We start from the raw sequence: 15,293 nt of genomic DNA on the forward strand, positions 1-15,293 counted from the left end.
AACTAATAACTAATAATTTTTTATTAAAAATATATTAAAAATTATAACCTAATCTGGACTTTGAAGTTAGCATTTTTCTTAAATTATTTTTTGAACAAAAAAGTAAAAGAGACAAGTTTTGAAAAAAGAAAAAAAAAAAACTCAAAATCAGCATTCATTTATCATTCCGAAGTTGCCTAATGCTGTCAAACATTGTTATCATCAATAATCAAGTGAAGCTATAAAGTAAGATATTCTTGCTATACCAAAGATTCTTTATTATATATGCTCTTTGATATTTTTCCAACTCTAAGCAAATCCACCATTAATATTTGTGGCTCACACTTTGTGGAGTCTTAAACTTTAATTAAGGGTATATTTGTTTCACGAAGATGAAATCTTCCAGAACCATGCTAAATTTTTAATTTGCTTGTTAATTGTGTTTAATCGGAAAATATTTGTATAAGACTGGTTTAGATATAATGCAATTTGATCGTACGATAAAATTAAACACAGTGTACTCAGTCTAATCATTATAACATTTTGATTACAATTAATCAGATTAATATTTTGTAGTGATTTATGTTTTCACTGAATTGTCCCCTTCATATTTCAAATCCCATCATATGATATAAGAAATTATACAAATTACACAAAACATATAATTCTAGTCACTTTTGGATTATACAAACGTGAAATTGATTATCATCATCGATTATTATATTTTTTTTGTTCTTATAATATTTAATTTGTCCTTTTATATAGCTCATCCAAACACATGGGAATCTAAACGAAAGTTCCCCACCTTACCCCTACTCTTAGCTTATATATATATGCCTTACTTGGCTTGAAAAGCACACTTCACGCAAAGTTCAAGTAGTATCTTCAGCATTCATACAAAAGCAAGCAAAGGTAAGTAAGATTTTATCGTCCCAAACTCCTAATGAATGTTTGTGTTGTTTGTAGATTAGTTCTTAATTATAGATTAACTCAACTGCAAGGAGCTTGATGAAAAACTTTTAAGCGATTAAAGTGTTAACTACATTCCTTAAATATGATGTTAGGGGCTCACACACCATCTTTTCTCCTCAGCATCATAAATTTAAACAGTCCTCAAAAGAAATAAACGTATCTTGAATTAAAAAAAAAAAAACAGAGATACAACATAATTAGGAATGAGACATAAAAAATTGATAAAATAATTATATGTAATGCAATAACTAACTCAAGTTTGGATCTGCTAAACTTACCGCATTTGTTGAGAGTATTTAATAATTTAATAAATATATAATTTGAATTATACTTAATTAGCGGTTCTTCCGTAACATCACTCAAATATAAATAACCATCTGTTTCGATTATCCTTATCTCACAGAATTTAGATGTTCTATATTTTCTTTTCAAGTAAGGTAACATTAACTAGTTTACCAAAAGTGAAAAGTTTATGACATAGTACTAATTTATTAATTATAGTTCATGTTAATTTTGTTGCATGACATTAACATGGCATAATTTTTCGGTCAAGAACTATAATTTAAGTACACTGGTCTGACAATTTCATTCCTTGTTTTTCCTACATACCTGCTCTAGAAGGAGATGAACAATCAAATGGGTCATCCTGAGTCAACACAATCCACAACAAACGATAGCGTTGTAGAAGATACACCTATAAAGAACAATGGGTGGAGAAGTTTTTTAAAATGTGTAGGGAGTTGGTTAACACACAAGGACAAGGATGAATGGTTAAAAGACATGAGGGGGAACCTTAGTTTGGTGGCAACAGTGATCTCAACCATGACATTTCAATTTGCTTTTAATCCACCGGGTGGTGTTAGGCCAGCAAAAGACACTGGAGACGACATTGGATGCAAAAATTACGAAAAAAAAATGGTACCATGTCCCGGAGAAGCAATCTTAGCGGTTGTGTTCCCACATGAATATTTCCAATTCCTTTTATGGAACACTATTTGTTTCATTGCATCATTAAGTGTTTGTCTTTTGCTTGTGAGTGGACTTCCTCTCAATCATCGCTTCCCTATGTGGCTTCTATCAATTGGTATGTGCATTACTATTACGAGCCTTGCACTTGCATACCTAAACGCCGTTACAATGGTCACCCCAGATCCTGTTTGGGGTGAAACTAGCAATGTTCATGAAAAAATGCTTCACGTTTGGATCGGATTGTTAGGTCTTCTGGGTTTGTTCCTCACTGTGCGCTTTGTTGTTTGGGGAGTGAATATATTTATCAACAAGAGTGAGACTTCAACAGCTCCCAAAAATACTAGCCAGGCTTCGGTTAATCATTTGTAGAACTTGCTTCTTCTATTGTTCTATCTTTTATTCTAACATAACAATAAAGCTTTGTCGTGAATGATGCTGGTCTTGTCTCTGCACGTTCAATGGAAGGATCTTCTTTACTATTCATCGTGACTGGGCATGATCAAGAAGAACGGTCCATATGTTTTGAAATTCTCTATAATTTATTTTAATATAATTACTTTAGAATCATTAATCGTAATTGACATAAATACTTCAATAACTATAATCTTTACATTAAAACGTGTATGATCACGAGAAGAATTCATTCTTATATTTATCAAACGGATCCTGAGAAATTGTATTTCCACATTTTATATAACCATACGAGAGATTCAAAGCCTCGTCTTTATTCTAGAAGTGACAAAAATTGTACGAGAAAGATCGTCTCTTCTTCCTTAGTTTGACGGGGCTGATACAAGTCCAATGTTCTAGTATGTCATATATGAAATACATGTAATTAGATTTATATTGTATGATTTTTCTTATCGTATCTTACGTTTTGTTTCTCTTCTCTTCAAATCTTTCTAATCTAGGGGAAGCCAAAATTAAAACTAATACCCTCCATTCCCCTTTCTCTTATCCAAAAATTTGAATCAAACATGATAAAATTATAAAATTTCTTCCTTAACTTCCAAATCCCTCTAACCAAATATTATATAAAAGTAATCCTTATCAAAATTATTTACTTAACAGGCTTTTATAAATGTTAAATTTTATTAATTATTTAACAATTAAAATAATGTGACAGTAACATGTTGGTTGTTTATATCAAATTTTAGATAAATTAGATATTCATAAATATCTAATTTTAATTAGATGATAAAATATAAAATGTAAAATATAACTAAATATATAGGCTTTTTTAATTATTTTTTATCTTTATTTAAAATTATATATATGTGAAGAATAATCTAAAATATTTTTAATTTCTAACTTCTTTAGAATGGAAGTTTCTTTAAATTTTCTTTATTTGTAGTCGTTAATAAATATAAAGATTACTTCTTAGTCTCTAATAATTCTCGGATAACAAAATTAAAATAGATTTTTTTCTGTTAAATATAAGGACTTAAATAACTAATTTTTAAAACAAAATATCATATTTTCAAAGATATAAAATCCATTTAAATCTTAAAATAAGTATAATATTAGTATTTTATATACAATAAAGATACAAAACTATCAAATTGTAAATTATGTTAAAATTTTACACTAAATATAAAATAAAAATTAAATGATAATTTTTGAGACGGTATCCGACGTAACACGGATGATAATACTAGTATAAGATAACTATATGGAGATCATAATGCAGTTTGAGTAAGTCATATAATTTTAACTTATTATAGATTCTAGACATATCCATTACATCATTGGATTTGATTACCTATTTAACAAGCTGCTATATGAACCATTTTCCTAAGTTATTGAGTTTAAATATTTTTAAAATAAGGAACTTTATCATGACCCGATTGACAAATCTGTGGCCCTTAAATCCCGTGATCCAAACACGGAGTTCTATTCTGCGGAAGGATCATAGAAAGTATACGATTGTTATTTGTTAATTGCTATACTCGTTTGACTAATTCCCATGCTACACTGCAGCGAATCTTCTGTGAAAAGTGCATTACTAATTTTGACCCTTAGAAGTTCTATTAAGAGTTACAAAAGATACATAGCCATAGCTTGTGATGGTTTGATTAAAAATTCCTCACAGATATAGAAGAGCGCCAGAAAAGAGATGGAGAGAGGGTCACTACCATCAAGTGCTGTGATTGAGAATGGAGAACAACCAAGAGAAGGCCCATTCACAAAGTACGAAAACTATCAAAGGGATTGGATGGAACAGAAACGAGGTTCCCTAATGTTAGTAGCCACAGTTATTGCAACCATGACTTTCCAAATTGCTATAAACCCACCAGGGGGTGTTTGGCAACAAGACACAAATAGCCAAAACGGTTGTGCTTCTGGAAAATTATGCAAAGCTGGTACTTCAGTTTTAGCCTTTGGTGATACAAACCAAAAGTTAAAATATGAGATATTCATGCTGTTATGTACCATATCTTTCTCAGCATCTCAGGCCATAATCCTATTGCTTATTTTTGGATTTACCCTCAGTAACAGATTGGTTATGTGGTTGCTCATAATAGCCATGTGTATCTCAGTGTATTGCACTGCAGGAGCTTATGTTATTTCTATTATGATGGTGATGGACCCTCTAGATAAAACTGCTTATCACATCACTGTTTATTATGCATTATATTGGGCTGCCTCGGTTGTTTTGCTGTGTCTATTCCTTCTGGGCCGATTCTTGTCTTGGCTACTGAAGAAGTTCATAGCATCTGCACGTGGCTAAATCTACCATATCACCAAGTCTTTTCTCATTAAGGTTGGTTATGTAGACTGGTTGAATTTAGTATTGATCAACAATCGTTCATTTTGTAACTACAAAACTGTAATGGGCTGGTGATGAAGTTTTGATATAGTCTGTTTTGAAGGTGCGATTTCAAAGTCTAGTAAATATAAAGTCAATGAAAATGAGTTAATAGTTAGAAAAATTGTATAGGCTATAGGATGTTTTGTAGAAATAATATTCAGTTTTCTTTAGCAGAAGTGTTTCCAGTAGAGTAGAGGTATGCTGTTATGCTAGTTTGGTTTCTTCTGTTTGTGTAAGTAATTGAATTGAATGAGAGTAGAATACATCCCACAGATAACTTGAAGGCATGTATTAGTATAAGGGTGCATTTGGATAGATATTGTTCAATAAATTATTTTCAAATGATAACTTATGTCATAAATCTAATAAATTTATTAGGCTAAATTGAAAATAACTTATTATAGTATATTAAAATAAGCTGCAAAAAATTTACAGGAATTTTAAATTATTTTTATAAAATTTGTAAATAGATCTTAAATCTTCGTTTATCATTAACGTGGCTCAAGAAAGTTTATTTCTTTATCTTACTTCACATGTTAAGATCTAATTTGGATTAGGCATTGCTCATGTGAAAGGTGATTTGTAAATGAATCACATTAAACAATTTAAGCCTGAAAAAGTGTCAGTATATTTTAGAATTAAATTTTTGTCAACTCAACAAAATGTGGTTATGTCTAAACAAAACTGGATGGTGACTTCAGTCTTACGGTTGGGCCAGAGCCCAACACCATATATAGCTCAACGGGCCAAGCTCCAAATTATATGTCTAGCACATTTGCTTTTTAAATCTCTTGTCCTCATATTTTTCTGGGATCTTTCTCAGGATTTTTTTATTTTTTTTCTAATAATGATCTTTTATTTAATGTTTGTGTTTGATCCATGTCAAGAAATAACATAAATAAAACGATACAATATAATTAGTTGAGCCTTAGATAGTTTATATATGTACGAGACTAGACAAATTTGTGTTATCCGTTAATTAATACTATTTGGTTAAGTTGTGTTTTTCAGTGAAATCGCTAGATAAAGCTTGATATAGTAGTGTATTAATAAATATATGAAAATTAAATTAAATTAAATTAATGGCCTATTTATTTACGTTTTTCTAAAAAAACGATTTCAAGAATATATAAAATGGTATTTAAAAAATATATATTGAAAAGTTGAAGTTATTTGTTTGTTATGTCCATTCATCAATTGAAGAATCTTTATAATGTCAATATTCGAGCTGTATGAAGAACACTTACAAAGGGATAAAGGCTTCAATCTTTATAAAAGCTTCTTACAATAAAAATTAGTAAAATTAAAAACACACCAAGCACACAAAATACTTTACATAAAATAAACAAAATTTAATAAGCTCCAACTATTAAAATCATATGTAATGATGTATATACCTTTGTTTTCACAAAACATTGTCCCGTGAAGACTCAGATAAGTAAATCTATCTTATTATAATCCTTGTGATATCACGTTTCTAATCAATGTGTTGAACCAATAGAAGAACAATCTTTCGCCAAGAACCTTATCCATTCATCTTTTTATATTACACTACGATAATAAACTTGATTTTATCTGCCATGCATGTAAGTTTTAAATCGCACAATTCTTCACTGTTTAAAATAATTCCTAATATTTATAAAAATATAGTGTAAAAATTTAAGCACCCACTAACACATAAATCAACTGTGAGAGATTATATAATAAAAACATAAGTATAGTAAATTTTATTTTAAGTTATAAAATATTATACAAATGTAATAATTCATAAGATTAATTACAATAATTTTTTAAAAAAATTTATTAAATTTTTTGTGTTTGCTCTTAAAATCAGTTATTATAATTTTTAAATAAGCTTATGTTATTAACATATTTTTAATATACTCTTTTTATTAGTTAAAATTATAAAAATATAAGTAAAATTTAAATAATTTTTAATAAAATTTAATCTATAATAAAAAATATTTAAAAGGGTGATATCATATCTTAGCCTTTCTTTTTAAAATAATATGATAGTGGGGATGAACATAGGAGTTGCATGGTGCGCATCACAGGAGAACCAAACTCGAGCAAACAATGGATAAGGATTGCCACGTCACTAACTTTCTCGGACAACAGTCCATCTGACAAACCAACAACAAAAACAAAAACACCCTAACAAACTAACACATGCCCCTAATCCACAACCGACACGTGTCGGGTTATCACTCCTTCTCCCTCCTTCAAATCCACCTCTCATTCCGGTAACACCTTTCTCTCTCTTTCTTTCTTTCTCTCTCTCTCTCATAACACTGTTATCATCGATCCTCTGAACTTTGTCTATATATATTCTTCTCTGACGCTGATGGGTGCCTCCAATTTTCCGGTAAGGTTCAGACTTTCCGTCGCCGGCCTCGATTTTGATGGGTTTTCCGGTATGAATCGTTTGCGACACTCCCTTTGATGATTAAGAAATGCTAGATCTATTCATCGTATCTCACGTTCGATCCAAAACCTGGTTCCACAAGAGGAAAAAAAAAGCAACCTACTTCGTTCCCTTAACCCCTCGTGATATTTCCCTTTCAATTTCTTAACACGCGATTGTAATTTGCGAATTGTACAGTTAGAATTTCTTTTCCTTTTTGTTATTTTAAAAAAATTTATAATTTCTTTATTTGTCAATTTTCGTTGCTGGATTGTACAGTTAGGGTTGTAGATGGTGAGGGTTGGAGAGTGTTTTTGAAGGAAAAAACAGATTTTGATTGAGGGTTTTTGTTGGGGTTTGAGAAAGTGGCGAAAATGAACATGAGTGTGGCCGAGGAAGAACCTGATGAAGAGGTTCATGTCCCGGCCGAGATTGATTGGCACATGCTTGATAAATCAAAGTTTTTCTTCCTTGGTGCTGCACTTTTCTCTGGGGTTTCTGCAACCCTTTACCCTGTTGTTGTGTTGAAAACTAGGCAACAAGTGGCTCAGTCTCAAGTTTCTAGCATTAAGACTGCATTTTCATTGATTAGGGGTGAGGGTTTTAGAGCTTTGTATCGTGGGTTTGGTACTTCTTTGATGGGTACAATCCCTGCTAGAGCTCTATATATGGCTGCATTAGAGGTTACAAAGAGCAATGTGGGCACGGCTACTGTGCGGTTTGGTCTTGCAGAACCTACTGCTGCTGCAGTTGCTAACGCAGCTGCTGGCTTGAGTGCAGCCATGGCAGCTCAGCTTGTGTGGACCCCAGTTGATGTTGTGAGTCAAAGATTGATGGTTCAAGATTGTTCTGATTCCGGTAATCCTAAGGCGGTGGCTTCTCGGTATGTTAATGGGATTGATGCCTTCAGGAAAATTCTAAGCACTGATGGTCCTAAAGGCTTGTATAGGGGTTTTGGGATATCAATTTTGACCTATGCACCTTCAAATGCAGTTTGGTGGGCTTCATATTCTGTTGCACAGAGAATGGTTTGGGGTGGAGTTGGGTACTACTTGTGCAAGAAAGGTGAGGAGGGGAGTGACAGTGCAACTAATAATGCATTGAAGCCTGATACCAAGACTGTGATGGCAGTTCAGGGAGTCAGTGCAGCAATGGCAGGTGGCATGGCTGCTTTGATAACCATGCCGTTGGATACCATCAAGACAAGACTGCAGGTCTTGGACAGCGATGAGAACGGCCGCCGTGGACCGACAGTTATGCAGACAGTGAGGAGTCTGGTTAAGGAAGGTGGTTGGATGGCTTGTTATAGAGGATTGGGACCTAGATGGGCTTCAATGTCAATGTCTGCAACAACAATGATCACAACTTATGAGTTTCTCAAACGGCTTTCCGCCAAGAATCAAGAGGTTTTGACATGATGAAGGATAGGTTTATAATAGCAAAAGGGTGAAAACAAGAAGGGGAGCTGCTTCTTTGCCTAATTTCTGTTCTTATCTTCTTTCCACTTGTCAATGTTACTTCTGCTCTCTGAGCTTGCCTGAATGACTGTTTGATCAATGTAAGTCATTGCAGGTTCTTACATAAATAAAAATTTTCTTCTAACCCATCTATGTTTCTTAGTCACCATTGAAAATCATGCATAGGCTTCATGTTTAATTTGGAAGTTTGTTTTGATAAAATCAACAGCCACTATGGTTTTTTAGTTGGTAACCCTAAAATGTGAAGAATCCTGTGATTTCAATGTTGGCCTTGTGGTTTTCAACTTGAATCTTGTGCCCCATGTGATCTATGGAAAACTTTTACCACAAAATGGCAAAAGAAAGTGTTGAGTGAGTATAGCAGTGGCTTATCCGCATTCGATAATTGTCAGTATTTTTCTACATATATTTTCCAATAAGTAGATCTATATGATAGTTAATAAGAAGTGGGCAACAACAATTATGTATTCATTTTGGTGTATTTAGGTTTGGCTTATTGTGGACATGTTATTAATGGTGGGCCTACCAACATGTTGAGTGGTGGGCCTCCAATTGGCCCACACCTAAAATTTAAAATTACATAGTTACCCACTCCCAATAAATGAAATAACATGTCGCTGTACTCTACAGAATCTTGTACAGATTAAAGTTATCATTAAAAAAAGATTAGCCTATAAATCAGCGCCCTTTTCTGCCCACATCCAGTGTTGAAAAATAAAAATATCTTCCATTATAAATTAAGTTGATATTTAATATGTTATAATGCTCAAGTAAATCTGTATTATAAAATCCCAAGGGTAGGTGAAATGTTGTACAGTATCATTGCATTTATATGCAGAGTTAATTTATTTAATAGAAAATTTGCATTTAAATCTTATTGTGTATAAATTTTATCAGACTAATAACAATTATAAACTGTAAATAAAAATTAATCCTAAAATCCTTTGAGTCTAAAAAAGGAAAGAAAGAAAGAAAGAATTTGTGTTATGTCTCGATTCCTGTTCATTTAATTATTTATAAAGTTAAGATATATAATAAAAATGTGTTTAATTAAGTGTTTATTTAATAAATTATTACATGAAGGTTTATAACATATTGTAAAATTTATTAAAACCAATTAAAAATTTATTTAGATGAATTATACTAAAAAATTATAAAAATAAAAAATATAAATCATAAATCATAAATTATTTTTATAAATTACTTCAAACTGACTCAAAATATACTTTTATAAGTAACCACATATCTTACAACTATAAGATAATTGGTTGAAAATATTCGGTGCTATACTTTTAACTTTATAAATACCATCTTATCTGTTATCTTCATATGAACTTGTTTAAAAAGTTATATTGATAAGATGAGTAGGAAATCCCCTAAATAAATTAAACAAAACTCATAATGGATAACTAAATCAATATGCACAAAAAAATCATAAAAATAGGCAAGATTTTAATTAAAAGATGGTATTTATTATATTAGAAAGATAAAAATGTAATAAATATTTTTAATAAAATTTTATTTTTTTTTAGTTGCTTAGAATTAATTTAAAAGATTGTATTAAAAAATTTCAAATATAAAATACATTTTAGCCACACAAAAAAACAACTTGTTTAGCATTTTTAATAAGAATAATATTCTCATTGAGATATTCAACATTTATAATATAAATTATATTTTCAGAAGAAACTTTCATATTAGATAATTTTTTTTACTTTAAAATATTATACCTTTTAAGGGATTAATACATGTTATATTTTTATCTAAATTTTGAATGACTTTCTTAAGATTGCTTTGTTTGTATTAATCATCGTTAGTGACTAACATTGAATCTTATCATCATTTTGATAATTTAAAAGAAAATGAAAAAAATTAAATAAAACTTCAAATAGTTGTTAGCAACGCAGAGGTAGTGCGCATTGAACTCTGAATAGTAGTAAGTAATAATCCAAAAGACAACGTCCTTCCTACCATGTCCACTCAAAGACAAGAAATCGAGCTTTCTCTTCGGACATGGTCATGTTCAGGTTAGGTGAGATCCTTTTTCATTTATTTATTTATTTCGTGTTGCATCTCTTGGTGGATTTCTTATCCCATTTCTTCTATTTAAATATACCCGTTTTGAGCTTGATTAATAAGTGAGAAATTATTTACATAATTTAATTAAAGAAAAATGTTAACCTTAATCTTTAAAGCTGAATTTAAACAATTCATAATAATAAAAATTTATTAAAAAAATATGTTATACTTTTATAATTTTGATATAATAAATGTATTTTTTTAATAAAAACTTATATTTTTAAATGTTTAAATGCAACTCTAAGAGTTGAGGATAACAAAAATCTTTTAACTAATACTTCTAAAGGTGGTGCAAAATACAAAGTGTGAGTAAACAAGCAAAACACACCAATGCATAACACCATCTGCTGTTGGATTCAATAGAGTATCCTTAGCTCATTGAAGTGGTGCCAAAGATTCCTTAAGTCATAATAACAAATTTTAGTAATCAATATCCTTAAGAAAAGAATTTATTAAAAAATGTGACAATATACCCCCTTATAAATTTTAATGTATCTCTATCGTAATTTTAATAATTTTATTTATTTATTAGTTATTTAACCAGTGCCCCTAAAATATGCGGTCTAGTCTGCAACCAACAATTTTGTACACTGCAAGAAAAAAAAAAACAAAACTTGTTTTTTCTCTCATGAAATACAAACCCATTTAAGCCCATAACGCACGTAAACAATGAAAACAGTCACTGAAGTTGCTGACTAGCTTTGTCCATCAATGTGGCCAAACATACTTTCCAATCTGAAACTTTGTTGTCCCCGTTAGCCACCTCAAATAAGAATCCAGTTTGAGGGACAGAGTCCAAGGCTGCTACACTAACAAAGGCAGCATCTTCTTTGCTTATACTTCCACTAGCTGCACAACCCTATTGTTGTAGTCATCAAATAACATTAGTGGTCATAGCTATGATAATATAAATAGCCAGAACCTTCTTATGTTCAGGAGATTTCAGTTTTAGGTGATAAATGATGATCCAAATATAATGCATTTGCTAGTGTTTTCCAAATTTTCAATTAGCATATACACTTGTGAAATTAATGCCTTTTGTATCAATTTGTTTTGTTCATCAAAATGTAGAAATTAAAGGCTTTAGTCCTTACCTCATCAAAGGTAAAGCCTTGCTTCCCACCAGGTGTATCTTGTAACGCACCAGTTCTAATTATGGTGTAAGGAATTCCTGAAGTCTTTAATATTGATTCATCTTGCTCAGCCAATTTCTTTGCGTTGCTTTTTATCATAGATTGAATGCCACTTTTACCACTATAAACTGACAACTGCAACTTCATTAAAACAAAATAAAGATTGTTTTTGGGATCCGGATTCAGTGCAGTAACTGCACCGTCCCGTTACGTGATTTTTTATTTTCGCTTAAGCCCTTGCATTTTCGCTTAAGCAAAAATGCAAAATTTTGCCTAAATGTTCAGTGCAGTTCTCGCACAGACTGCACTGAATCCGGATCCTTGTTTTTGTAGTGCAAAGGAAAGTAACTTGAGGGACCAAAAAGTGTACCTGAGATAAGAGGATTACATGTTGTACCCCTTGAAGGCTCCCAATGCTGGAAAGAAAACCCTCCTGGAAAAGAATGAAACAATTCAAGCATTTCTTCAGAAAATTGTTTGAAGGTTAATTCTCATCATTATGGTCCAAATGAAACCCGGGGAAAAAAGAACCAGAATCAAGGATAGAGGTAAATTGTTTTTAGTAAAAAATAAAATGCTTTGCTTGGACTAAAACTTATATCACAAAGATTTTCCCCTGTTATCCAAGTAAATAACAGAAGTAGACATGCATATGTACTTTCTCTATGTCTGTTCAGTTAGTTGATCAGGACCGTGGTATCCTGGATACAGATTATTCTTTGGTGCCATTTCTAAAGATATAACTATCATAGAAATTCACTCTCTATTGAATAGCAATGACTCGTTGCAGCTTATATTCAAAAGGCACATCAAAAGAGAAGCTTCCCTCCTTTCCACACAAAAAGGAATATAGCCTTGACAGAAAAATAAGCTTTATTAAGACTGAAATAAGCATATCTGTTTTTTATGGGGGTTTGATTTGTTTGTTCCATCTCTAAAGAGGCATAGGAAGGTGTGCATACATTTGGGCATATAATTGTGCGAACTCCTCTCAGAGCTTTCTTGAGGAACCGATTGTCATTTGTATCTCCTGCCATTGACTTTGCAACAAGCATCATGTAATCAATAACAAGAAATTAAAGTCTAAAAGACAAAAATACTAACACACAACATAAAGTTGCCATGTCCTAGTTGTATTGCAAATTAACTTCACTCACCTCAACATAACTTCCAAAGGCTTCAAGTGCAACCCTTTTATCCTTGACCAGTGTCTTTACTCGAGCTTTTTTCACAATCAATGACAATATCACCATCTGCGAAAGCCAGAAAACAGGCTCACAAGTCAGAATTCATTGGAATTATGTAAATCAATCATGGTAATAAACACAAGACATTTATGAACTATAAGATTTTAGAATTTGGAGGCAACTTAATGACAATAAAGATGGAGATAAGAACAAGTTATCATGTTGCTTAATGGAATTGGATCATCTACACAGGTAGAGATGTGTGTGATTCCAATCCAATGGCTGGCATTTAATAAATTTATCTTCACACTTTTTTGGTTATAAGCTAACATATTTATGTAGTTGAAATTCTTTAAAGTTGTGATGGGATTCATTGCCAAATATCTCACGACTCACGGTTTGGAGTTGGCACTGTATGGTCCTTCCTTTTTTAACTATTATAATATATCTATCTATAACAATAATATAAAATTCGAATTTCAATATTACTAAGCAAAACTTGTAATATAGTGGATAAAAAAGGCAAGCAGACCTGACCCATCTCACTATCTCCATCTGTTACCAGCACTGCATCCCTGACTTCATCTTCTGTTTTTAAACATTTGTGTCAGATGAAAATCACTATTACTAAAAACATGATACTTAGATACCCGTATAAATATAACCATTGCCATGTATGGATGATTATGCCATATTTACTTACCCGGATAATCATCATCACCATATTCTTCTGTGGCAGTACCATCTTTTTCAAGATCAGGTGCACCATACCACTTCCTTAATTTGGGACCCCCTAAATGAACAGAGAGTCAAGCATTGAGCAAAACATGAAGAAAGGTTGGAAACTTGATCAAAGAACCAAAAATAAATAAAAATGGGTTATGTAAAGAAGGTAAAGGTATTACTATCCACCTTCAATGTAATCAAGAATTTGGTCCACAAAATTGAGTTTCTTCTTAGCATGACACACAACAAGAAGTGGAACAACAGAATCATTCTCTCTGCTGAATAGTAAAGAGGAACCAAATGATGTCCCTGAACTTTGTGAAATCAAAGGAACAGACTTTTGGACTAAAAGTGTGGAAGAAAGCGCAACAGCACATGCCAACACCATTGCTGGCAGTGTCACTCTCCTTTCTTCTCCAACCGTTTCTTCCCTGTAGAAAGGATAACGCATTTCTTACCAATGATGCCATTTCATTAACAATTAATAATCCCCCAAAAAAAATCAATTTTTTAAATCATAGCCGTCAAAAAACTTCGATTCCATGATACTAACCGTTGGATCATGTCAACTTTACAAAAATATCCCCAATACACCCCTTTTCTATCTATTGTCTCCCATGACACCTTAATTGCATAGAAAGGCTCAGTTTTTCTTCAGAAAGCATGCCAAAGATGGGGACCCAGATGAGGAAAAAGCCAAAGGAGAGTTCCAATTTCACTTTTTACCCACCAACCAAACGGTTTTTGGTTTCGGGAGATGAATAAGGTTCTCACAAGTGAGATGGGGGCATTCTTTGGTTGATCTAATGTTTCTCAGAATGCATGCACGCATTAATTGTGCTTTTGCAATTATGTTTGAAGTTTGAACATATACTGTGTATCCAACTTGATGCTTGCTTCCATTAGAACATATAACATAAAGGAGTGATCAGTATAATCTTCCCTTTTTGTCAAATTGTGAAATGTAGAACAAGCGATGATCATTTCTGATAACTTTTTTTTTTTTTTTTTTCATTTTTGTCAACAACTTATTTTGTTTTGAGCAATGTATTATCCACGGCATGCTTTTGCCTGGTATATATAGTCACATTTTTTGCAGCACTTGTATTCCCGTGTGTGAATCAAGCAATGCCAATTTGTATTTTCCCATGGAATTTTCCACACAATTCTCTGATAAAAATTCTTAGGTCACCAGAAAAGAAAAGAAAAAATGTTTACATTGCATGGGTAATGCAGTTAGAGATAGCTTAATAAGTGACTGAGGTTTCTAATTAAGAATTATAGCATTTAATAATTGCGGACACTTCAGTTTGGCAGAACTTTAATGAATAATTTGAGCTTGGATTTACTTGTGTAGACTGCAACATTTTCATCTTGGACACAAGAAAGTTAAATGGGTATCATAATCGATTTTTTCCTAGTCATGGTTATGTACTCATGTGCTTGCTTGGATTTAAATTTCTATATCTGAGCCTCGAGTCTCCTACATTAGATTTTTATATCCTGTACTATGTACGTAGTTTTATTTGGGAAGTGGTTAATTATTCATTTTTC

At 31.9% G+C, this 15,293-nt stretch overlaps 4 protein-coding genes across 4 annotated transcripts; 3 read left to right on the plus strand and 1 right to left on the minus strand.

Moving 5' to 3' along the window:
- Nucleotides 1-849: 849 nt before the first annotated feature.
- On the plus strand, nucleotides 850-2,289 carry LOC113851037. The gene is made up of 2 exons (XM_027481527.1): nucleotides 850-891; nucleotides 1,570-2,289. The coding sequence occupies exon 2, from the start codon at nucleotides 1,576-1,578 to the stop codon at nucleotides 2,287-2,289; it is 714 nt and encodes a 237-aa protein (XP_027337328.1). The 5' UTR covers nucleotides 850-891; nucleotides 1,570-1,575.
- Nucleotides 2,290-4,036: 1,747 nt separating this feature from the next.
- Nucleotides 4,037-4,651, plus strand: LOC113851038. The gene has a single exon (XM_027481528.1). It carries the CDS (start codon nucleotides 4,037-4,039, stop codon nucleotides 4,649-4,651), a length of 615 nt encoding a protein of 204 aa, XP_027337329.1.
- Nucleotides 4,652-6,996: 2,345 nt separating this feature from the next.
- On the plus strand, nucleotides 6,997-9,557 carry LOC113850175 (solute carrier family 25 member 44-like). The gene has a single exon (XM_027480584.1). It carries the CDS (start codon nucleotides 7,511-7,513, stop codon nucleotides 8,552-8,554), a length of 1,044 nt encoding a protein of 347 aa, XP_027336385.1. The 5' UTR covers nucleotides 6,997-7,510; the 3' UTR covers nucleotides 8,555-9,557.
- A 1,474-nt stretch (nucleotides 9,558-11,031) lies between these two features.
- LOC113850252 lies at nucleotides 11,032-14,189 on the minus strand. Its single transcript, XM_027480710.1, has 8 exons — nucleotides 13,926-14,189; nucleotides 13,717-13,806; nucleotides 13,546-13,601; nucleotides 12,984-13,079; nucleotides 12,789-12,866; nucleotides 12,197-12,259; nucleotides 11,788-11,961; nucleotides 11,032-11,552 (listed from the first exon to the last, which is right to left on the minus strand). Exons 1-8 carry the CDS (start codon nucleotides 14,125-14,127, stop codon nucleotides 11,373-11,375), a joined length of 939 nt encoding a protein of 312 aa, XP_027336511.1. The 5' UTR covers nucleotides 14,128-14,189; the 3' UTR covers nucleotides 11,032-11,372.
- Nucleotides 14,190-15,293: the final 1,104 nt, after the last annotated feature.

Source organism: Abrus precatorius, unplaced genomic scaffold (assembly GCF_003935025.1).
Source record: "Abrus precatorius isolate BTA unplaced genomic scaffold, Abrus_2018 Scaffold9, whole genome shotgun sequence".
In the NCBI taxonomy this organism is placed as follows: domain Eukaryota; kingdom Viridiplantae; phylum Streptophyta; class Magnoliopsida; order Fabales; family Fabaceae; genus Abrus; species Abrus precatorius.